Below are 24,083 nucleotides of genomic sequence, written 5' to 3'. Positions count from 1 at the left end.
ACAGTTCAGAGCGTTCTCGTCAAAATCGAAGCGAAGACACTTTGCCGCGAAGAACTTGTTGTGCGTGGTGCTGAAATTGGAGCTACTCTTGCGCCGCTCAACCAGCTTACGCTGTGACTGTGCTGCGTGTGCCGCGCAAGCCTGTAACTTTTATGGCGCGCGAAGTTGGTCGTAAAATTTCGCTGCATGTATGTACCGAGCAGGGTGCGGGCTAGTTGGTATTCCATTTGTAGACTTCACTTTACAGCGCATACATAGACAGCAAGGATCACGAAATACAAGCGCTGATCACAGACCTTCACGATATAGCGTAATTTTCAACGCGTTAAGGGCTCTGTGTCGGCGTGTATGTCGGCGTCCGTGGCGGAGAAAATCATCCCGAACCACCCCGACCGTCCAGGCCCTCCGCGTGGCGCAAGGTGTTAGCGAAGGAGAAAATCACCCCGAACCACCACGACCGTGCAGGCCCTCCGCGTGGCGAAAGGTGTTAGTGAACAAAAATTGAATTTCTTATAGTGAAATCCGTCAGCAAAATGGTAAAGTACGACTTAACCACAACCTACAGCCATGGTGGCGTCGGATTGTAATTTGAATGTACGGGAAAACATAATTCTGTTACGAGGAAACTCAAACACAAACCCATTTTCCAGCATTTCTATCATACCAACAGTGGCGCGCTTGGGTAGGCTACTTGCGAAAATCCTATCCAGATGGCGCTCGCATCCTCGGCGATTTCGTGCGTTTCGGGCACGCACGCACGTCGAGGAAATAGCAAACAATTAATGAAATAATTAAAAAAAGGTCCTAGGGCCTTCACATTTTAAAATAAGACGACTTATATTGCCTCTAGAAAAACGTCTTCCCAGCGTTGCATTTCTGTTTAAAAGTGAAGTCGAGTTTAAGATGATAGGTCTAAGCTTGGGGCGCTATACCGTAAAATGATTCCAAACTGTTTTGATTCCAAACTCCTGACGTCAAATTTACGTAACCACCGACGCAAATATCCGGCGGTGACCCGCAGCGTTGTCAGAACAACCCAATAAAACACTATCCTCGTTTATAGGAGGTCACCTTTGTTCGCTTTCAAAACCAATAACATTGTCTACACTCAGCGGTTTTCTTATCTAATTGGCTGACAAGAGGCGAGGAGCACGCTCTAGTGGAGATGGTTTCGATGGGGCCGAGCCAGCACAGTGACAATTGATAACCGCATGAAGAGGCTGCCGGCTTCTCCGATTGGTCCGTTTCGCCTTGCTTAGCTTGCGGTGGCTGGTCGAAAATCGCGGTGGCGTGCAACGGAAGGATAAGCGTGCCGCTAAAACGGATCCTCAGCAAGGAAGAGTTGGCAAAGCGAAGTCGTATGCATGCCAAAAGGGCTCGATAACGTTTTACTGCCACTCAAAAAGGTTTATCATGCGCAAATAAATACACGTTCACCGGCAGGTGCGAGTAGCGAGGGCCTGAGCGATCGGCGGGCAGCCATATTTTATTCCTTTCGGAACAGGGCAGTCTCTGGCTATTCAGAAAAATGTTCAGTTATGTTCGGCATAATAATGCATTCTTTATTGCGATAGCAATTATATGGACACTTCAACCGGATTTCTGCCGTCGTCGTCGCCGTTGTCGTCGCCGTCGCCGTCGCCGTTAGGTTCCCTATAGATAAAATCTTCGCCGCGCGCCGTATGCCCGAGCGGAAGCGTGCGGGGACGCGCGCTATCACGGAGAGCGAACGCACTCAATCTCCCACGCGCAAGCAAGGAAGCAGGAAGCCAGCACCGGAGGGAGCAAGGGGGGGGGGGCGCACTTCTCTGCCAACAACCGCGCTCCTCGCTCGCTCGCACCGTCTCTTATCTCCACACGGCTCTGACCTTTATGCGCCGTGCATTCGCCGCTCAGTTTCCGTTAAAGCGATAAACCGCACGTACCTTCGCCCGCGGCGGCGTATGCTTGCTGCCAGCGTTTTGACAGTCGTTGTCTGCGGTCATTCAGTGTGATCTCTTCGTGTTTGTGCGCGCTCACACCACGCTTGTTCATTCAGTTCGTAATAGTCGGGCCACATTTTCCAACGCACGCTACACATGCAATGCTGACCGGATCGGCAGTGCAGCGCTACAGGTTTGTCCCTTCGCACGCGCTGCCCACGGGAAGCGCTTCTCATCAACACCACCGTTTCACACGCGCCTTCTCGTGGTCATCGAGTTTCTCTTCATGTCGGTCTACTTACGCCGCAGCACACCTGCTTACTTAATCAGCTCATGTTTACTACAATTCATATTGCTACCAAAGCCGCTCACCTTACTTCGTATGACATTGCTGTGTTGCTATCGCATTCATTGCTTCGCCCTTAGGGCGAAACTGTGACATTTTTTAGCGTACACGTCACTTTGACGTGGTGAGTTTTCGCGATTTTGTGAGGTCACGTGACCGACAGGCGAAGTGGGCTTAGCCAGAAAACATTGGACTAATAGCAGAGGGCTAATGGTGAAAAGGCGTCGAATCAGGAATGATTATTTTTCTTTTGTGCGGTTGAATCATGCATAATAGTGTGTACACGTTATATCAGATGGGGAGCTATCACGGTTTTCGTGACGTCGCGTGAAATACAGGCGAAATTAGGAGTGGCCCGAAAATGTTTTGACCAATCGTGGAGGCTGATTGCAGAAGTTGGAATCAAAGCAGTTTGGAATCATTTTACGTTATAGCACCCTTGGTTTTTGTTGGCTGGCTTTCCCACGTTCTGCAACGCAGAACGTGGGAAAAACACATAAAAAATGCAATGCGAACGGGGCCCGATAACGCTATCGCGTGGCACTCTTAAAGGCGAAGCTTAAGCGTCTTGCAATTTATTTTTTCAACACAGCTTCATGGACTTCCAGAACAGTTTTCGTACGGCAACATATATGTGGATGCCAGGGAGGCGGCGGCAAACAGCAGCGCAGATTACGCCGCAGCCGTTTGACAAGTTGCGTCAGTGATGAACCGTCACTGAGGCTTCCATGCATTTTTCGCGTGCAAAAATGTGGTTCTATCCTGGCGATCGTGCAGAACGGGTCCAAGCGCACAGCCTGTGGACTCCGGGTGGTTTTCAAATGGAATACCAAACCCTCATTATGGATAAAGTGCCCCTGAGCACGGAAACTGTTCTGCCGCCAGTTTTGGAGCATGAACGGGTTTTCATCATTAGCTCGTTTACGCGTGGAACAGTCACAGCGCCACAGTTTATTCCGCTCTTTCTAGCGCGCCAAACAGTTGGTTGTAAGTGGGCGATGACACAAAGCCGAGCGAGTTGGTAAGGATACATGATTTGAGAAAAACTGGCAGGAAAGACGAGCGAGAGGAGACAAAAAGGAGAGCATGCGCCCTCCATTCAAGGAGAGCGAACGCGCGTCACTATAATTGCTGTAGGAAAAATGGAGCACGCACACTTTTTCGCGCCCACTGTTGAACCATTTGTACAAGGTCTCTCATAGTCATTATCACAGTGCTTGCATGCTATCGGAGACGTTTCGTTCTTATTATGACTGATTGGGCTCGCACTTTTCTGCGGTAGCTTTCGAGCACATCGCTGTTTGACACCCCCTTGAATTTGTTTTCCGTCCACATTTCTGTCAACGCACTTTAGCGCGGAAGTTAGCTGTGCTTGCGATATCTGTATTCACCTGTCCTTTCCCAGCCCCTGCATTGTAAATAAATGTGTAACGCACCTTCTTTCTTCCCAGACCCCCACCAGCCTATCCAGCACCTGCAGCTCCGGCACCGCCATCGTACCCGTCTCCAGTGCCGCCAACACCAGAGCCGTAAGTGCATTCGCATATGGGGCGCACGCGGAGAGAACCATGCTCAGGCTCCAATACTCGTCGCAGAACAGCTCAACGGCCATCTGAAAAAGTCTTCACGAGGGCAGCATTCCATGCAGGCTGTCCAAGCAAGGTGGCGGCCGAGTAAAGCATTAGAAAAGTTCGCCTGCACACAAGAGCCGTTTCTTTCTCTCTTTTGCATTTAAATCACAGCGCGTTTGCTTGTTTTTTTTTTTGGGGGGGGGGGAGGGGGGAGGGGTGGCAGGGCTCACACGCGCAATGCTTTGAAATGTAGCGTTAATGTTTATTTCTCTTAGTCTTTTTTGTCGACGTGAGGTCGCGGTACGTCGCAGTGAGGCGTTCGAATAGCTAAAGGCTGTCTTCTCAGCTGGATACTAGTTGGACACGCAGCTTTCCGCCGAGCTTCCAGGCAGGCTGCTCAGCCGCCATCTTGTTCGGACAACTAATTAACCTGCACATTAGTAATGTGTTAGCGAACCTGTTTTCCTTGTCGGCTTCGCCAAAGTTGGAACTCGACTTGTCCGCTTTGCTGTCAGTTTAGCCGTCTGCGGAGAGTATTGGAACAGTCTCAGCAAGTAGCGTATCGCTCATATGTAGCCATTATTCGTCGCAACAGCTCATATACCCCGCTTCATTTGTAGGAGCAACGCCGAGAATGCTTTTCGCCGCTTCCTGACCTCAAAAGTAATGCCACGTATTGGAAGCAAATAATATGAATACTCTGATATTGCGACGTAACATTGCATTCTGAGCCTGTGAAATAGAGGGAATAAAATATTACTTTATCTCCTGTCGATAACTTGCTCTACTATGACCACCGCTGACGGCAGCTCTCGAGAACTTATTTCCTGGCGAAATATAACGCAATTTGTTCCTTTTCTTTTTATCACGATGGAGCGTTTTCCTCTAAAGGTGTATTAGGCATTCCAATGATGCAAAATTACACAATTAAGTTGATTTCTATTCGGCTACCACAGTTTAATCGATGATGAATCGCCACAACTCATTTGTTCAGCTATGCACCAGCTCGCCCAACGCACTACCTTACTAATCGATGATGATTTTTGCAGGGGAAAATAAACTACGGTGAACAAATTCTTTGTATTATTCCCAAATGATTTTCCACAGTACGCTTACATTCTCTCTCACGACACAAGTGTAGCGCTAGCAGCGTGGCTATTTTCCCTTCCCGCATTACCGTACAGAAGACGGGTGAGAAAACACCCATTTAGGTGCACCCCCGGTGGTCCGGATTATTCGGTAGCGCCCACTACGGCGTTCCTCATAATCACATCGTGGTTTTGGCGCGTAGGACCCCATAATTTGATTATTTTTTAAAGCTTGGGTGGTTCCCCAAAATGAGAGAAACGTCATTTTCTACGACCACTTGATTTGTACTCATAGAGCGTCGTTGAATGGGCCACGTCGGTTGGTGCATCCACGCAGTGGGTGCGCCAACCTTTCGTACCGTGATGGCTATAAAGTATTGAAATGAAGGAAATTTGAATTAGGGTAAATAAAAACGTTTCACAATATCTTCCTTGCCAGCATTGATAAAATATCCATAATAAATTATACACTACACGAACGACACATGAACTGTCTGTGGGAACTTAGGAAAGGATAGATACTGCACCAGGGAAAGTTCGGCAATGTTGAGCATTATAGGTTGTCACAGTATCAATCGCACGCCCGGCAGCGTGGTTTACAAAATAGCTAGTGTGTGCTCTATTTTTTTTTTGTTATTGCTATTGTGTTAGATGTGTCAATTTGGGAAAAAGTGTGGGAAGCCAGTAACGCTGTAGAAGAGCGCCTATGCTTGTATGTATGCCCGAATGGGCATTTAGGCTCCATTCATAGGGTTTCCCATTGACAGTCGACTAGAGTAGCCACCACTAATTTTGTTGTTGATGTTATTCAATTGTACTTGTAGAACTTGTAAGAAATTGAAAGAAACTTAAAGCTGGCTTTCGGCCAGGCACGTTTTGTCCATTTTTTTCCCCGGCTGATAAAGAAAGCCCGCAAAAAATCAAAAACCTCACGTGGCTAACCCTCCGCCTGCATCAAAAATAGCGCCTTCAAACAAGCGCCATAGCAGTTAGAGTAAAAGCTTGATATCGCGCGCCCTACCGGCGACAGCGCGGCGACTTGGTGTTCCTAAGAGTGCCGATAACTGCTGCGTCGTGGAAAGCACGAACACCTGCGGAGCTTGTTCGAGTACGTTATCGCCGAGTCTCGTTTAACAACGTGACGGTGGTCGTCCCTTCGCTCCTCGAAGAGGCAGCAAGTGTGTCGAGTGGCAATGTAGTGAACGCGGTTTAAATTACGGGACCTCAAAGACGCCTTTCTCTGCAAATCGCTACTGTTTTTTTTTTTTTTTTTTGCTTTACCACGTAGAATGGCAGTATGCCCTGCTAAAGACATTCTTCTTGCTTTTCTCGCCCCACCATCATTTTTTTTTCAGGCTACCTCCACTAAGAAGGCCACACCCGGTTTATCCGCCTCCTAATAAACGACCAATGCCGCCTCCTCCCGTCTTTTTCAAGCCGTAAGACTCAAAATACGGCGCGGTCCTTTCAAGTACAGTACATGACAGTTATTTTTGTTTAATTAGTCATTCTATATGCCCGCTATTCCTCGAATAGGCATGCAATCGTAAAACCCCTTTTTTCCCAACCATTATCCATATAAACTTCCCGCCTCTAGAACAACGAAATATTGCCCCTGCATTCTCTGTGAAATATTTTATCCGGATACCAAAAAGTTTACATGCTTCATCTGCATCCCGGCTGTAGTGATTCAGTAAAACTGCCTCAAGATTAATATTTGATACTTGCAACACTGCTTGTTTTGTTACCTCTGATTCACACGATGCTCGAAGCCTTGGTTCGTGAGAACCGCGGATTGGCCTCCTATGCTAATAATAAGCGGGGCATCAGTATTGGCTGCCCCTTACTTTGACGAACAATACTAGCGTAAATATGGTTTTGTGAATGCGGGCTCTGACCTTTTCTCACCATTTTTCAGGAGGCCGCCCCCTCCCCCACCACCACGCAGGCCACCCGTCCAGCCTCCACCGGCTCCCCTTCCGAGACCGCCCGCACAAGCACCACCACAATACCAACCCCCACCACCACAATACCAGCCCCCACCACCCGTGTACCAGCCACCACCTCCTCCACCTGCTCCTAGGCCTCCAGCTAGAGCACCACCGGCGTACCAGCCACCCCCTCCGGTACCGAGACCACCACCACCACCACCTCCTGCCCCAAGGCCACCGCTTCCTCCCCCGGCTCCAAGGCCTCCAGCTAGACCACCACCATCATACCAGCCGGCACCTCCGGTTCCGAGACCACGACCACCACCTCCTGCTCCAAAGCCACTGCCTCCACCACCAGCTCCAAGGCCTCCAGCTAGACCACCACCATCGTACCAACCACCACCTCAGGCCCCGAGACCACCCCTACCGCCTCCTGCCCCAAGGCCACTACCACCTCCCTCGGCTCCAAGGCCTCCAGCTAGACCCCCGCCATCGTACCAGCCGCCACCTCCGGTTCCGAGACCACCACCACTTCCTCCTGCACCAAGGCCACCGCCTCCTCCCCCAGCTCCAAGGCCGCCACCTCCAGCTTATCGACCCCCAGCTCCTGCTGCACGGCCTCCGCCCCCACCACCACCAGCACCAAGGCCGCCTCCTAGAAGACCACCTCCATCGTATCAGCCACCAGCCCCGGTGCCCACTCCTCCTCTAAGACCAGCGCCTCCCGTTTCGAGACCACCTGCACCACGACCACCTCCGCCCTCTTATCCTGCACCCGCGCCTAGGCCAGCGCCTCCCAGACCCCAGCCTCGACCACCACCCCCCGCTCCCAGGCCCCAACCCCCACCATCTCGACCCGTGCCGAGGCCGCAACCACCGCGCCGACCACCACCGGCTTACGTGCCCGGACCCGCCCCTGGTCCCGCGCCTGGCCCTTCCCCTCGTCCCGCTCCGAGGCCTGTTCCAAGACCTGGCCCCTCTCCGACGCCTGGATTTGGACCTGGACCAGTCGTGTACCAGCCACCGGCTGTCTACATACCATCGACTGTGTATGTGCCGTCTGTGATACCGGCCCACGCACCACCACCCTCGTACCCGCCTCCGCCACCTCCTGCTGCGGCTGTACCGGCACCACCACCACGTCCGCGACCCCTGCCGAGACCCCCACCATCCTATACGCCGCCCCCAGCTGCTCCGAGGCCGGCACCGCCACCCCCTGCACCGAGACCTCCACCGCCACCACCACCTCCAAGGCCTGCACCCCCTCCCGTTTCTAGGCCACCGCCAGCATACACGCCTCCGCAGGCGCCTCCAGCGCCTAGGCCACCACCACCCCCTCCTCCAGCTCCGAGACCACCCCCGATAATACCTCGGCCTCTACCACCACCTCCGGTGCCAAGGCCTTTGCCCCCAAGGCCTAGTCCACCTTACCAGCCTCCACCCCAGGGTCCTAGACCTGCTGGCCCACCTGCCTCGCCGAGAAGACCTCCACCAGAGTACAGGCCACCTGGCGGCCCACCGCAAGAGTAAGTTTTTCCGCCACTACATTTCATACGGCTGCGTCATTAGTTTCTCTGTCATGCCGGTTTCAGTAAGTGCTGCACTGTTAGCCTGTGAAAACAAATGAGGAGATTAGCATACAGCTGCCACTTCCCTCCGCAGTCATAGGAAGATTTATGAGTCAGTAGGGTGGAGCTTGCCTTGTAGTATACCCGTAATTTTTTCCAAATAGCTCAGAGGTGTTTCAGGTCGCCGATTCATTCATATACTGAGGATACTGCAACTCCTCAGTATATGATGTCTATTATCCTCAGATAATGCGACATCACTTATAAGGAAGTGTATATCTTGTAGCGCCCTCCTTTTGGCGGTGCGTACAACCCGATAGCGCACGTCCGAATGAGGAGAAAATAAAGACGGCGCTTGGCCGTCTTTATCACAATATTAATTTTGGCTTCTGTTACAAACATTTCCATGTGAACAAGAGGAAACAAAGTTGCTGCAGTGACAGCTGTTGCTCTTTGTACTGCAATCACTGTCAAGATTGTTCTGTAAAATGTTTCAATGTACGACAACAAGGTCAGATAATTTACACCAGTTGCTCGTTTTGGGAATCAATTTACACATTTACAAAAACGCATAACTTCATACAGTATCATATTTTCTACGGTGATAATGAACTCATTTCCACGTGTCAATTAAGTATGGGTATGCATTACGAGTTGGTAGTATAGCAACGTAATTTTCGGGGTGAACCTATTTATTTATTCATTTATTGAAAGAGCCTTACAGGCTCCAGCAGAAATATTGTGTGAGGGGGGGGGGATTATACAATATATATCTGCATAAGTGGAAGCATCACAAAGAATTGAAAGAGACAACGAGTATATAAGTCGTAACGTTACATAATAGTTAGCGGAACGCGATATACACTCTCGGAATGGATGGTGGCATACACAATAAAAACATTTAACACGGCTAAATTACACAGAAGTGATTTGAGTGTATATCTCTTGACACTGCCAAATACGAGAAGTGTGCACATAATTGAGAGAAGATTAACCATGAAAGGAGATGGTCATGAAAAATGGCGGTTACTTCATGACAAAACTTATCAAGGTCATGAATGTCGACAACATTATTAGGAAGACTATTCAATAGTTCTATTGCTAGTGGTAACGCTGATGAGTAGAAAGCTTTAGTGCGCCAAAGATGCGTTTGAAGGAACAGTTGTTGTGTGAAACGGCGAGGCGTTCGTAACGGTTATGAGAGAGGGAGGGTGGTTTGGTGCTAACGGTTAGTTATTTTATGAAATAAGCAAATTAGAGCAATCTTTCTGCGCGATTCTGAGGAGAGTAAGGACAGTGAGGAGTGAACATCTACAAGAAGTGCACAGCAACCATGGTTCTCCACAAGAAAAGTAGAAAGTTACCTATCAAGAAAGGGGTCAGGCAAGGAGGCACAATCTCTCCAAGGTGCATGCTCAGAAGAAGTATTCAAGCTTTTACACTGGGAAGGCTTAGGAATGAGGATCAACGGCGAATACCTCAGCCACCTCCGCTTCGCAGATGACATTGTCGTATTCAGCAACAATGGGGACGAATTACAGCAAATGATTGAGGACCTTAACCGAGAAAGTGTAAGAGTGGGGTTGAAGACTAATATGCAGAGGACAAACATAATGTTCAATAGCCTGGCAAGGGAACAAAAATTCAGAATCGCCAGTTAACCTCTAGAGTCTGTGAAGGAGCACGTTTATCTAGGTCAATTATTCACAGGGCACCCTGATCACGAGAAAGAAATTTACAGAAGAATAAAATTCGGTTGGAGTCCATACGGCAGGCATTGCCAAATCCTGACTAGGAGCTTACCACTGTCTTTGAAAAGAAAAGTGTATAATCATTGCATTGTACCCGTGCTAAAATATGGAGCCGAAACTTGGAGGTTAACAAAGAAGCCCGAGAACAAGTTAAGGACCGCACAAAGAATGATGGAACGAAAAAAAAACATAACACTCGAAATTAAAGTTCCTGCTCACGTTGAGCGTTTTGAACAGCCCGAAGAGCTGAATAATAAATAACACAAGTAAGGCAAACAAGCAGGTATTTTTGCTTCAAACATGTCAACCAGTGATTTTGCCAATTTCAACCAGACATCTCTTTCTGCCTGGATGACAAATTGCTTGTATTCCATGCCGAAACATATTGCCTCCTTCAAATCGCGACTGTATAGTGAAACTAAATTCGTCCTTTACCATCGTATTTCTGCAATAATATTCCGCCTGACCGGTCTTCATATATATATATATATATATATATATATATATATATATATATATACTAGTTCTTCCAAAATTAGCCAGCTACTTAATTAATGCTTTTTTTGTAAATGAGAAATCAGAATCTAGTGATCCTCTGGATCAGCTTTGTCATTAAGGGACACTATTGACCATCAGTAAGTTAGCCTATTTTGTTTAACTATCCTTCGAGTACCCATTCATATAGCAAGACGGACTGGTTATTAGCGGAGAGAATGAATGGTGCAGTTACACTTTTTAAATTTTGTGCTCCATCCGCAACGCCCATACATTCGCATGAAAAAACAAATGTCAATGATTAGCAATGGATGTACAAGTGAAGCCTCAACTTGGAGCCAACGTTTCGGCAAGGAGACTTACCTTTATTTATTTAGCACTTGCTTCACCATTGCAGTCATTACAGCAGGTAGGTTCATTTCATGGAACAAAACGTAAACGAAATCATTTTCCTAAATGAACTACCGACATCCGTCCTGAGTGAACATAATCAGCTATTGGATCGATTACTTTGTCATTCATTTATATCCTCATAATAAAATAATCTTAACTGGTAGCTTACCACTGTCGTTGAAAAGAAAAGTGTACAATCATTGCATTCTACCGGTGCTAACATGTGGGGCAGAAACTAGGAGGTTAACAAAGAAGCTCGAGAACAAGTTAAGGACCGCACAAAGAGCGATGGAACGAAAAATGTTAGGCCTAATGTTAAGAGACAGGAAGAGAGCGCGGTGTGGATCAGAGAACTAACGGGGATAGCCGATATTTTAGTTGACTTAAGCGGAAGAAATGGAGCTGGGCGGGCCATGTAATGCGTAGGATGGATAACCGGTGGACCATTAGGGTTACAGAATGGATACGAAGAGAAGGGAAGCGCAGTCGAGGTCGGGAGAAAACCAGATGGGATGATGAAGTTAGGAAATTTGCAAGCGCAAGTTGGAATGCGCTAGCACAAGACAGGGGGTAATTGGAGATCGCAGGGAGAGGCCTTCGTCCTGCAGTGGACATAAAATAGGCTGCTGCTGCTGCTGCTGCTGCTGCTGGTGATGATGATGATGATGATGAATAAAATAAAGTCCACTCTGTGAAGGTGGATGACCAGCGAAGCTGTTTAGCGCACGACACGGAGCTGCCACAGAGGCCGCATATAGTCCGGACTCCCAAGGAACAACGAAGAGCGACGGTAGGAATGCAATCGTCGCCCATAGTACACGCGGCGACGAGAGAATTGACATTCAAATGGAGAATACATGCACACACGACGGTGCCGGCGCCCCAGGAGAGCGGCAGGAAACTAGGCACGCAAGCGGTTGGAACGCCGACAAGGGAGGGCTGTGCGAACGTCGACATGACAGACGCGGGTGTTGGCCTTTTGGGCTGAGATCCGATCGTTGTTACCCTTGTTCCTGGGACTTGTTTGGGTCCCAGGTGTGACAAGAGTAGTTCAAGGACGCGTTAGAGGTCCTGGAGCCTCCCCCCCCCCCCCCCGAAGTCCACAGGCTGTGCTATTGCACTTGGATCCTTTCTGCCCGATCACCAGTGTCGAACCACATGCACACGAAAAATGCACGGAAGCCTAGCCATAAACAGCTTCGCTGTAAATTCAAAAGGTCATGAGCAAGAAAATGGAAAACTTTTCTATAGTCAGTAAGTTACCATGTCAGTAATATGTTTCTTTTGAATTGAAAAGGCTAAATTGCCAGAAGGTTGGCTCCAAGGGTTGGCTTCTTTTTCGTTTTTTGTGGTGCGAGGGAAGGGAGGAGAAGTGGGGGAAGTGATCATTACTATTTTTGTCCTGTGACCCCTAATTTTCCTGCCTTTTTGGTCCGTTTTCAGGAGTCCTCGACTCATTGTGCTTGAGTTTATTGGTCATTTAGAATGCAATGTAATCCTTTTTATCGATAACCTATCACGTAGTTGCGAATAAACGTTGTAGGAGTAAAACAGCATCACAGGCAAGTAGCGCAGGTACTTCAAGCATGTCAAGGATCGATTCACGGTGGTCCAAAATTGTAATGTACTAATTAAGCTTGATATTCCTCTTATGGCAAAGTGCTCGACATCTAGAAGAAAGAAGACGTGCTTAAGTAACTCCCTCCCAATGACGGCCGCTTGTTTTCTTCCAGGCGGCCGCTGTCTTTCCCTCTCCCAACCCAACCCTTCGTTCCCATATCTCCTCCACAGTAAGTTGACATTGTGTGCTTTGTTCTTTGCGCAATTCCAGGCATCATCCACCGGATGACGATTTGTTCCTAGTTGTGTTGCTTCCGAACGAAGGCGGAGGTGACGGCGACGAAGAGCTGCCCCCAGAACGACCCGCGTATGTCAGAGCTCGTCTTCGTGTCAGTGCTCTCACACGTCCTGACTTGCTCTGTCATGTCTTGGGAAATAACGATAACCTTTTCAAAACTTCTACTACTCTTCTGATAACAATTATCCATTTTCGTTCTTGCATTTTTGTCTTTTCTTAGACGTAACCACTACGTAAACCTGTCTCTTCTATAAAAAAAAAAGGTCAGGCGGACGAGCGACATTTAAAAAAAACAAGTTAAAGAACCGGTAAATGCATAATTCATAGCATCAATTTCTGAGAACTGCAGCTTTCGAGGCGCGTGCGTATGTGCATCAAATCTTGGATGCTTATGGGTACAAACAGTAGTAATGTCATTGCGACTGTGCAGACCTGTCTATACAAAGGTACTCTGAGGAAGTGTTTGCGCTTAAGTATCGTATCTTCCCCACGTCGACATCGTTCACACCACCATTATCACAAAGCACATGGCACAGCAGATCCACTTGAGATGAATTTTTATTGTATTATTCATTTTTTTAAATTCTTCGGTAATGTGAGTAGAAGGCACGCACATCATTTAAGCCAGGGGTACGAAAGTATTATTTTTAGGTGACGGACAGGTAGAAGAAAAGCCTTTCAATATTGTGTAGTGCAAACAACACAGTACTAATGGACCATCATCCAAACACGGACAAGAACAAGAAATCAGAGAGAGGGGGAGGGGGCATTTCTTAAGCGTCCACCTAGTGGACATATCCTTTATGTCGGCTGTTTAAAGTGCTGATCGGGTGGTACCAACGACCAACACTTTAGCAGCCGATATAAAGGACATGTCCTTTTGAAAACTTCTACTACTCTTCGATAACAATAATTCATTTTCATGCATCTTTTCTTATGCATAACCACTACATAAAGGATATATCCTTTTCAAAACTTCTAATACTCCTCCGATAACAGTAATTCATTTTCGTGCTTGCATTTTGTCTTTTCTTAGACATAACCACTACGTAAACCTGTCTGTTCTATAAAAATGGTCAGGCAGACGGGCGACATCATTTGAAGCTCGTTAAAGAATAGCTAAATGCACAATTCGTGCCACTGAGAAAGAAACAGGCGCCCTCAGGCAGTTTCTTTTCGTCCGTTAGATCCAACCGATCAGTGGAGGTCGACATCAACCATTCAGCAGGTGGGCACCGGCTTGTTATACTCCTGGTTGCAGGCAGTCCGAGTACAATGTACATTGACATATTCTTGATCCTAAAACTAGTAGGTAAATCAACTTGGTTGAGATGAGTGGTGATCATGGTTAAATAATGATTAAAAGATAAAGCGCAGCAAAACAGTGAAGAGCGTCAAGTAGTCTTATTTAACAAAACGCAAATAAAACAACCAAATCAAGCAGTCTTTACAGGCGTGTGAATGTCGGGCGGAAGAAAAGATGAAGCCTGCGCAGGCATAAATATGGTGTCAAGAGAATCATACAAAGGAAAAGCATACGCAAAATTATTGAGAAATGGTAGGTCAGGAATCCATGTTCAAATCAATCGCTAGCATCTGTCTTCTTTCTAAAGTGCACTTCCGACATTTCGCTTCATTTTAGCTGCATGAAACAAGAACTAGAACATGTAAGAGCCTTTCTGTCTATTCATGCACAGACACATTTTACCACAGCTTTAAACTTGGTGGTGTTATAGTTCTCATAAAAGGTGCTCCTCTCAAAAGAACTACAGCGGGAAAAACGCTTCATGTGTATTTTTAGCTTACCACTGATGTAGCGTCTTGCAGTTGTACGGTGCACTGCGACTTATTGTAGCATATAAGTATACAAATCCCGCTGTAATTAACAGGAACTGGCGGAAAAACTGGCAATGTCGCCTGAAGACAAACCATTGAAAGCAAGGTGGCAATGTTTCAGAATGGGTGGAAGATTTGGCCAGTTGTTAACGTTGCATCTTGCACCTGCTCACGGCGCACGCATACTTCGGAAAAGGGAGAGCTACCTTTTCCTAAGTTTGTGTGCGATGTTACAAGATGCTCAGATATCCCGGCCGCATTTCGATGGAGGCGAAATGCAAAAACTCCCGCATGCTTGCGTTGTAGTGCACGACCTCAGGTGGTCAAAATTAATCCCCAGCTCTCCACTACGGCGTGCCTCATAATCAGAACTGGTTTTGGCACGTGAAACCAAAGAAAGAAGATGATGCTCAGATGATGAGGATTGCCTCCATCATCATTGCAGGATGGTGCAACTATCGCTTTTAGTCAATGAGAGGATTCGACAGTTGTATTCCGCTCACGCCGTACGAACACAGCATGGTCGCTCATGTAAGCAGCGGAGCGAGCTTTGCCACGTCGTCTCTGCGCGTCTCTTCTAACAATCCGCTCGCCGTTCATAACGCGTGTGGCGGTGAAAACGTGACTCGAGAGTCCGCGTATCACAATAAAACGTGCGCCTTTTTTTTTCAACTGCGCGCTTTTCGGTAACCATAATTTCGCCGTCCACGTGTTCGTTACCGCTGATATTGTGTTGGGCAAGCTGATAGGCAATACTGCCAAGAAGAACTGCGGCACATACGAAGCGCAGATTATATCAACTTGGTTTCCACTGTGCCTCAGTTGTTGGCGTCCCCAATATTATCGAGTTTTCCGCGTCAAAAGCACCATATGCAGCGCGGAATCCAAGGTTGCTTTCGCCCCCATCAAAATGCGGCCTTAGGAGCGCAGGCACCACGGCAGGTGCTTCGCAGCGCAATGTTCCGCCACAACTAGAACACATTATTCCACACAAGATGGAAAAACTGACAGGCTTAGAACAGCAGTTGAATATAGCTGCCTCGTTCCTGTAACTCATTCTCCCTTAATGTCACACACAAATGTTTCTCGCGTGTTCCTTTTTTGACACATGACCTCGCTGGCTAATGTAAGGATACAAGCAAACCTTACGACACACTTGACGGCCGTGTTATAAACAGCCCATATCCTGAGCACCTTTTATGAAAGCACAAAAATGCTGTAGTTCGTAAAGTTCAGCACTACGACTCGACAACTCAGACAGAGATTCTTTTACAAACTATTTTAAAAGCTTGAATCAGCAGCCACATCAATGTGCAGTAAAAAAGGAAGGTTCATTTATCGTGCTGGTGAAATGCTGTGGCACCACTGTGTGAACCGAGCACCGTGTCTGGTCCAGGCCGCCCCAGAGGCGACCCGTCCCTTCAGGAGGACCTCCCGAACCCCTGGGTCCTGCCAGGCCGGGCACTGGTTACCCTCCGGAGCCCCCAACTGGCCCACCCGTCGTGGTACCGCGACCCGACAGGCCCGGTCCGGATGGCAGTTTCCCGCCTTGCAAAGTACAAGGAGAAAACTTCTGCGTCCTCACTAACGACTACCCATCGTGAGTGCCCTTTTTTTGAAAATCTTTGCAGATAAAGCTTGTCCTTGACAATGTCCAAGCCGCCCATTAATAGAATTGCTCATATTTCATTGGCAGCAAAGCTAGATATTTGGAGAATATGAGAAATGCATGATTCTGAGCCCGTACTTTCAAACGACTTGGTAAGCTTAGGCCTGCTCAAGAAACGGCGTCGGCCAATCGTGATATTAACATATTAGCTACGGTTGCTGGCTACTGTTGTGATCCGGTTGTGAAGTTCGTAGCTCGCACAGAGGGTCGCTTGTCCACGCCGCTGGGGTGCCTAAAACATGGTAGCTGGCCTTCGCTATACCTGGGAGTCGCACTAAGCTGGCTAGAGGGACCCACACCGTCGTCCTTCTCCGTGGCGCCGAGAGTCGGTGAAGAGGTGACGTCGAGAGGTTTGAAGGAAACAAATTGGTTTATTCTCAATATTTACAACTCACATCGCTCCATGAATATGGGAGCACAATTCACGCCGGAGCACTTTACATGTTTGATCTCACTGCATATCTGAACACACATATGTCAGCACACGCCAAAGGTGTCCGCTTTTAATACAGTCCTTTTTCCTACGTAAGTAGAAGAGGGAATTTAATGATCGTGTCTCGGCCAATTATAATTATTGAACTGTTCACAAAATCCCACCGATGACGTCGCACCATTCCGCCGGACTCCGCCTCCGATGTTACGCGTTCGCCCCCGCATTCGTCGCAACCACGGGGCAAGCTAAGTATACGCTGTTCCCAAGGAAGTCATCGACGTTGATCCCTTGTATCAATTAGTGGGCTGTCCGTGACAGTCAGCTTGCAGTGATGTCAGAAGCCTGGCCTTGGCGGTCGTTACACAGAATGCGGCGGTCGCTTCGAAAGTGCTTCTTTGTTGTCCCGTGAATAGTGGCAGCCGAGCTCCGTCTAGGCGGGCGCGCTTAAACGGCTCGCTTCGTGGGAAGCACCCAAATATTGCCCTTTTGAGACAACCAATAAAATTTTCCTACAAAAGAAAACTTTTGGGGAGTCCCCAGTCCGCGAAACTTAAAATCTCAATCTGCCATTTGCACGGCGCGACTGCGCCCGGTCCTAGTGGATTATTTACGAAACGTTTTGGAAGGGTGGGGCGCGTGATTCGACCTCGCAGGCAAATTCCCTTAAAAAAACAAAAAAAAAAGACGCGCGCGCACTGCTGTAAGAAGCACTCGTGCCGTGTACCGCGTTGCATCTCTGTGCGTAGCGTACGACTGCAACTCTACGTTTAAAACATAAAGCAAACGAATTGATCCGGACTACACCGTGAACCCCAACGCATTTCATTGGTGGCTAGCAATTGTTTTTAAAAACCTCTGCGTTACATAGGGGGACACTTCAAAAACATCAAGTTGCTGACCATGTCTTCTTGCAGCATCGGCCCTCACTTGTTGTAGTGGCAGCGCGTACCTGTCTTCACGTACTGGTTTAAGGAGTGCAAACACTGGGTTGATAAGGAACCGACAAGACGCCGATGCCAAAGATTGGCCAAATATTCCGCACAGTGTGTCGCTGAGACCATTTTATCATACCAGGCTGACAACCACGCAACCAACGCGCACGAATTGTCTTAGTGTGAAGGAATTTTGTGCCGACGGCACCGACAACATCAGCGGGCCAACCAACGTTCGGCCACTGAGCCGACAACGCGATAGCCGCAGTGCCATTGTTTGTATACATAATTATTCGCGCTCGAAATGAGTCTAAACATGCTTTCGAAGTTGAAATGCAGAAACATCAGCCCTCTGAAGCCGTGCACATGATGATGTTGATCCTGTACAGCGAACGTTAGGTCTAGCGGAGCCATGAAGTTCTTGCACCCGCTACCCGTGGACTGGAACTGTAAAGTAAGCAATTAGGACGAAGGAAATTGATTTTAGTTCAGGCCTTACCGATTTGAAGTCAACTACAGTGGGAGCACGCAGTAAGCGGGAAGCAGCGACACAGAGTTGTGCCAACATCGGTACGTCACCGTTCCTGACAGCTGCTAGTCGTGTTCGCTACGTAGATGGGTGGCTCTGTACGTGTTTTTATGCTGACACATTTAATTCCAGAAATGCACTATTTACCTATACGTCAAATGAAAAAGAAGAGACTGTGCATTTGGTACAGCAGCATAAACCACCACCTCGCTCACTGGCCAACGATGTCAGCGATGGGATCCGCATTTTCACGAGAGAACTTTACACAACCTATAAATGAGCATTTATGCGAGCATAGTTTTCTCTAATACTTTATACAACGCGCAAACTGTAAGTATGATGCAGTAATGAAAAGACAGAATGAGTAATAGCAGCGCGTAATACACAGGATGCTCCAGCTATCATGCACCAAACATTAAAAATATGCAAATGCCGCGTAGCTGGGCAGAACGAAGGTAATTATTTTTGCCGTCGCTTGGAGATACTAAGATTATTTTTTTTGCATACAGCCTAATTACATAACTAGTCTTGACTAGTTCATCAACTTCTCTAATATTATGATTAGATGACAAAGTGTCAATGAGAAAATTGTAGACCACCATGAAAAACTCCCGATGCAGCTTTCTGTTGCTCATTGCGTGCCATATAACTGAGCGTGAAAGAAGCCCGCAATTGCACGGAAAATTACTGTGCGACTCGAGGTAGTTTGCGTGTATTCTCGGGCTTCTTTCGCTCTCGGAAAAACACTTAACGGATTGAGCATCAGAAGGCTGTATTCGTGGTTGCTCACTGGTTATGTTGTTGGGCTGCTGAGCACGAGGTCGCGGGATCAAATCCCGGCCACGGCGGCCGCATTTCGATGGGGGCGAAATGAAGAAGACACCCATGTACTTAGATTTAGGTTGAAGTTAAAGAGCCGCAGGTGGTTCAAATTAATCCGAAGTCCCCCCACTACGGCGTGCCTCATAATCAGATGGTGGTTTTGGCACGTAAAACCCCAGAATTAAATTAATTTTTAAGAAGGCTGTATCGAGAGTTGTTCATGTTGCGCTACAATTTTCTCATTGACACTTTTCATCTAACAATAATGTTTGACAAGTCTAATAATTAGGAATAATTATGTAATTAGGCCGAATGCAAAATATAATCTCAGTATCTCCAAGCGACGGAAAACAACATTACCTTGGTTCTGTCCAGCTACATGGCTTTTGCGTATTTTGAAATCTTGGTGCCTGATAGTTGGGACACCCTGTATCTGGTTCACAGTCGCCGTTGTTTAAGGGGTTCGGCCGTTCGTATTGGCCCACATATGTATGCTTTGCCGCGGTTAACATTATTTCATAATACGAATATGCCATTTTCACAATCTTTGAAGCTAACATTGATCTGTGGCTGTAGATGTCAGTGTAAACACATGCGCCGCTTTGGTAAATGCAACGCGGAAGGCTGTGCTCGAACGCATCTTAAGTATGCAAAATGTCTCAAGAGTGTTTAAAAGGAATGCAAAAAGTGAGCTGTACCCCCAGCAATGAACGACAACCAATTCCAAGGCAGCCGCGTCGGCAGACTCAGGCCTTGTCAGTCGGTGTGCGCTTCATGGCTTCCAGGAACTGCAAGCTGCCCCGGAATTATTAATAATTCACGATCAATGAAATGCACGACCGCCGCACACTCAACATGCGTGTATGTGCACAAATTAAGTGGTGAAATGAGAGGGTCGTTGGTGTGTGCACTCATGGTGGAAACAAGGACAGAAGGAAGGACACCGGACGAGCGCTGACGGTTGCTTTATTGTGCGTGCACAAAGCGTTAAAAGGGCTTGGGTCTCAAGGTAAAAATGAACAATCGCGAAATCATTAGTCGATTCCTTGTCCGTGAGATCGAGTGAAGGGGAGCATCATCGGGAACGTTTTAAACATTTCAAGTGCTCGACTCTCTCGATAACGGTGCATGACCATAGTGCCAATTGACTATCCACTGCGCCAATTGTGGGTGCAAGCTGGTGCTTCATGACGCCATTATCGAGACAATCAGCACGGGAAATTTTTGGAAACCTTCACGATGATGCGCCCGTTATGCGGCACTCGTCCTCACCGACAAGGAATCGACTAATAATTTTGTTATTCTTAGTTCTCACCTTCAGACCCATGCGCGACTGGCATATATACTCCTTCCCCCCACCTTATCTTGTTTTCCTCTCCCATTCGCCCTCCCTTTTCAAGCTATATATTTTTGCACGCACACTAAAGCAACCGTTGGCAGTCAGCGCTTGCCCGGTGTACTTCCTTCTGTCCGTGTTTTTAGCGTTGTCTTTCAACCGGTAAGCGGCAAAAGTCCCGCCACCCTTCCAAAACGTTTCCAGGACCTGCGGCAGAGGGCAGCACAGAAAAATGAGAAAGACGAATTGTCTGGCAAATATATGGATCTGTCTCTCCAAGCAACGTCCTCGCGCATCTTTCTGTCTATAAGAAAGAGCGTAAGATTGGGCGAGTTGGTATTCCCTGTCTTATACTTAATAGCGCACGAAAAGGGCACAGATGAACGACGCGGACACAGCGCTAACTTAGCGCAACTTAGCGCTGTGTCCGCGTCGTCCATCCGTGCCTCGTCCCTTTTCGTGCGCTATTAAGTATATTTCTGTCTATATTTCTGAATACCATAAATCGAAAAAAAAAATGCTGTTCCGTCAAGGTGAGTGTTGTTCTGCGTGGACCGCAAGAGACAGCGATGAATGAAAGCCCATTCTTATCAGATGAACTTAAATTCTTTGAACTGTCCGCGACTTATGCAAATTCAATTTTTACTGTCAGAAATTCTTCCTGGATGCTTCTATACTTATTGCACACAATGCAATATGCGCGCGAAATTTCCAACCGAGAGCGAATAAAAAGAGAAAGCACCACTTGAAAAGAGGCTACGTGGGGAACGCAAATCGCGGTTTGCGTCCGGTTGACAGCAGCGCTCCCTTCTACGAGGCAATGATTTCAACATACTGCTCTCACTAAAAGCATGGTCCACAGTGCACGTCCCAGACGTTGCAATAAACACTGTCAGCCGTTGCAATCAAACATGAGTAAATATACCGCAGTAAATGGTCGGCAATCCCGTCTCCGAGATATTGTTTAAGGTGTAAGCAGGATTTATCATAACCATTAGATATTGTTTGAAATTTGTGCTTTTAACTTCAGGTACTTGCCATACATTTATCAGCTTTTATTTAATGGTCTAATTTTATTTTATTTTTCTTAGGGGAAGGGGGTCACGCTGCAGGCATTCACGTGACATCCTAATGGTACTTCATTTTGTCCGCTTTATGGGCCACTGACATTTTCTGTGAATATCTGTATGCGCAATCACGTTCTTTTTTCATTTCTTTTGCTGGTGGAAAACTTGCTAATGTGTTGTGAGTGATGATTTCTAGGTTTTGTGAGTTGCGAGCCAATCAGCATACAAAAATAGCTTGGCAGTAGTGGTACTGTCATTAGTCATGTGAAATTTATGATGTCCTTAAGTTAAAGACTTTTTCCTGTAAGTAGCCCGAGTGGAATTTTTGTAATGATTTAGTGCTTACTGCATAATACTTTTTCGAGAAACTTACAGAGCACGCCTGTGGATACCTGGTGTAGTGCATTCCTGCTGTGTGTTTTTAGAAACTCTCACACACTTTTTCGGTACCTTAAATAAATAACCGGTGCTTTCTCATGAAATCTGAATCGAACACAAGAATTGATATTTGTGGAGGTATGGATGGACTCACATGCAAGCTACAAACAAGGGAAGTCACTAGAATAAATTGTGTGTTCAAAGTCAGTGCCACGTTTTTGTCCCTCGCACTTGGAGATTTTCGTCAGTTGCTATTGATGAGGCATTACATGAGACGCGCAATTGTATGCAAGCCTGCCAGTTCACATAGAGCGAATGAAATACTGCACCGTGCTTAAACTTGATTAAGAGTCCACTGTGTTCAAATGACCATTGAATGAAGTTGAGCGACGGCTCTGAACTCCTTTACTGCGACAGCAGCACACTCCCAATGCGAAAACAACAATTTTATTTTTGTTTCTCCGAAAAAAGATTGCTCTCACCTATCATTGGTTGAGGTGGGCAAGGGTGTGGTCATGAACAATGTATTAATTTCAAGTGGGAAACTTTAAAAATGACATATTTAATATATAATAGTTAAATGAAAATTATCAATTGCGTGATATTCGAAAAGTGTCGTTGAAGTAAAGGCCTCATCCATTTTTCCCGTTTTGTGTTGGATACGCGGTGCATGTTTTCGCGCGAACCCCCGGTGTAGAAGCCTCGCGGGCAGTGCCGAGAAGGGTTCGGCCAGCCTACACCATGCTGTTGTCCTCGCAACTTTCCTACGAGTTCTCGTGCGCTCCTTTCACGTGCCGTACGTTCTTTCAACTTGCAGTTTGCGGTTGCTCAGTTTTGCTACAGTGGACTCTGTGTCTAGCGCTTCGAAATGATCACACACTGTCAACACCATCTTTTAACTTGGCCTTGCAGTGACTACGTGGGAAAGATGGTGGAGCGCGACCTGAAGAAGATCAAAATCATGTACGAGGAGCTGCAGACCGTAGGCGACCCCGAGCTCTTCCCCAACCATCTGGGCACCGGGCCGGCAGCGCGCGGAGCCTTTGCCTGCGAGACCGACGCGAAAACGATGCGGCCTGGCTGGGCCAAGGACGCCATCTCTGGGGAATGGATGCTCGTCATCAACACAGACGCCTTCCCGCAGAAAGTGCGAACAGAAAGTTGCAGGTCAGTATTTTATCTGCCCGAATGCAGTAGTCACTCACAGCTTTCTCTCGATTACCTAAAAACCCAATTAAAATATTTCTTTGTTTGTAAGCGTCCAATGCATTTAGGAAGCTAGCACCTCGAGCGTAAAAATTAGTTGACACGAAATGCGGGACACAATTGGTGTAAACTGACATGCTCTATTATTATAGGTATTGTGCGCGATATTTCTCGCAGATATCGGTGTCCACGGTCTTTGTCTTGTCCGTACTGCTTCGTTAGCTGAATGATAACATTGTGCGCTAATTCTGCGGCTGTTTGTTGGGACATCATGCCTACATGTACTGCTTAAGGAGCCACAAGTTATGAGTGACAAGAACCTTGTCTCTTTTCTTATTCCTCCTAACTTAAGACACGCTTCTAGCCATGATAAAATCGTAATGGAAATATTCTCGTTGTATTACACAGCACTAATGCACATAACCGCGTAAATTCCGTCATTAACATATCACTTAGAATGAAAAGTATGGCATTAGTGAGCAAGCGTAAGACTTCTTAACAACCAAGCGCTCCATATTCTCACTTCAGGCGGTATTGCACCTCTGTTGCCACAGCCAGTCCACGTCAATGCTGTACACCTCCAATCAATCTTTTAATAAATAACTTCTCTATAGTATACTGAATATCCCAACAGTGATTTATTCATTTATTTATTTATTCAGGTACTCTTAAGGCCGTGAGGCGTTACAGAGAGGAGTGTGAACAAGAGAAAAGTAAAGTATAACAGCAGATACATATCAAAGTTCTCCAATTGCAGACTTAAGGATGCCGGGGCTGCGAGAGAGGTGATTGCAGTCGACGCTGGTCTTTGGGACAAAGGATTTGTAATAACGTTTAGTACGGCAATTCGGCTCGTCAACTTAGAGAGGGTGGTGAACGCGCGATGATACGCAACGGACTGAGAAAATTTATTGTTTCAAGGTTTAATTGAAGTAGGAATTTTTTTAAATGT

General features: G+C 47.1%; 1 protein-coding gene across 1 annotated transcript in view; it reads left to right on the top strand.

Moving 5' to 3' along the window:
- LOC119447346 (basic proline-rich protein-like) overlaps positions 1 to 24,083 on the top strand; it is a 46,851-nt gene that overhangs the window by 22,260 nt on the left and 508 nt on the right. The window contains exons 7-11 of the mRNA XM_049663780.1: positions 3,720 to 3,797; positions 6,846 to 8,384; positions 12,897 to 12,992; positions 16,156 to 16,359; positions 22,838 to 23,092. Of these exons, the coding sequence (XP_049519737.1) occupies positions 3,720 to 3,797; positions 6,846 to 8,384; positions 12,897 to 12,992; positions 16,156 to 16,359; positions 22,838 to 23,092 (2,172 nt within the window). The remainder of the gene's footprint in view (positions 1 to 3,719; positions 3,798 to 6,845; positions 8,385 to 12,896; positions 12,993 to 16,155; positions 16,360 to 22,837; positions 23,093 to 24,083) is intronic.

The sequence above is a fragment of the Dermacentor silvarum genome, chromosome 1 (genome assembly GCF_013339745.2).
Source record: "Dermacentor silvarum isolate Dsil-2018 chromosome 1, BIME_Dsil_1.4, whole genome shotgun sequence".
NCBI lineage: Eukaryota > Metazoa > Arthropoda > Arachnida > Ixodida > Ixodidae > Dermacentor > Dermacentor silvarum.
The sequence above is the reverse complement of the archived record's forward strand: the minus strand, read 5'-3'. Positions and strand labels throughout refer to the sequence as shown.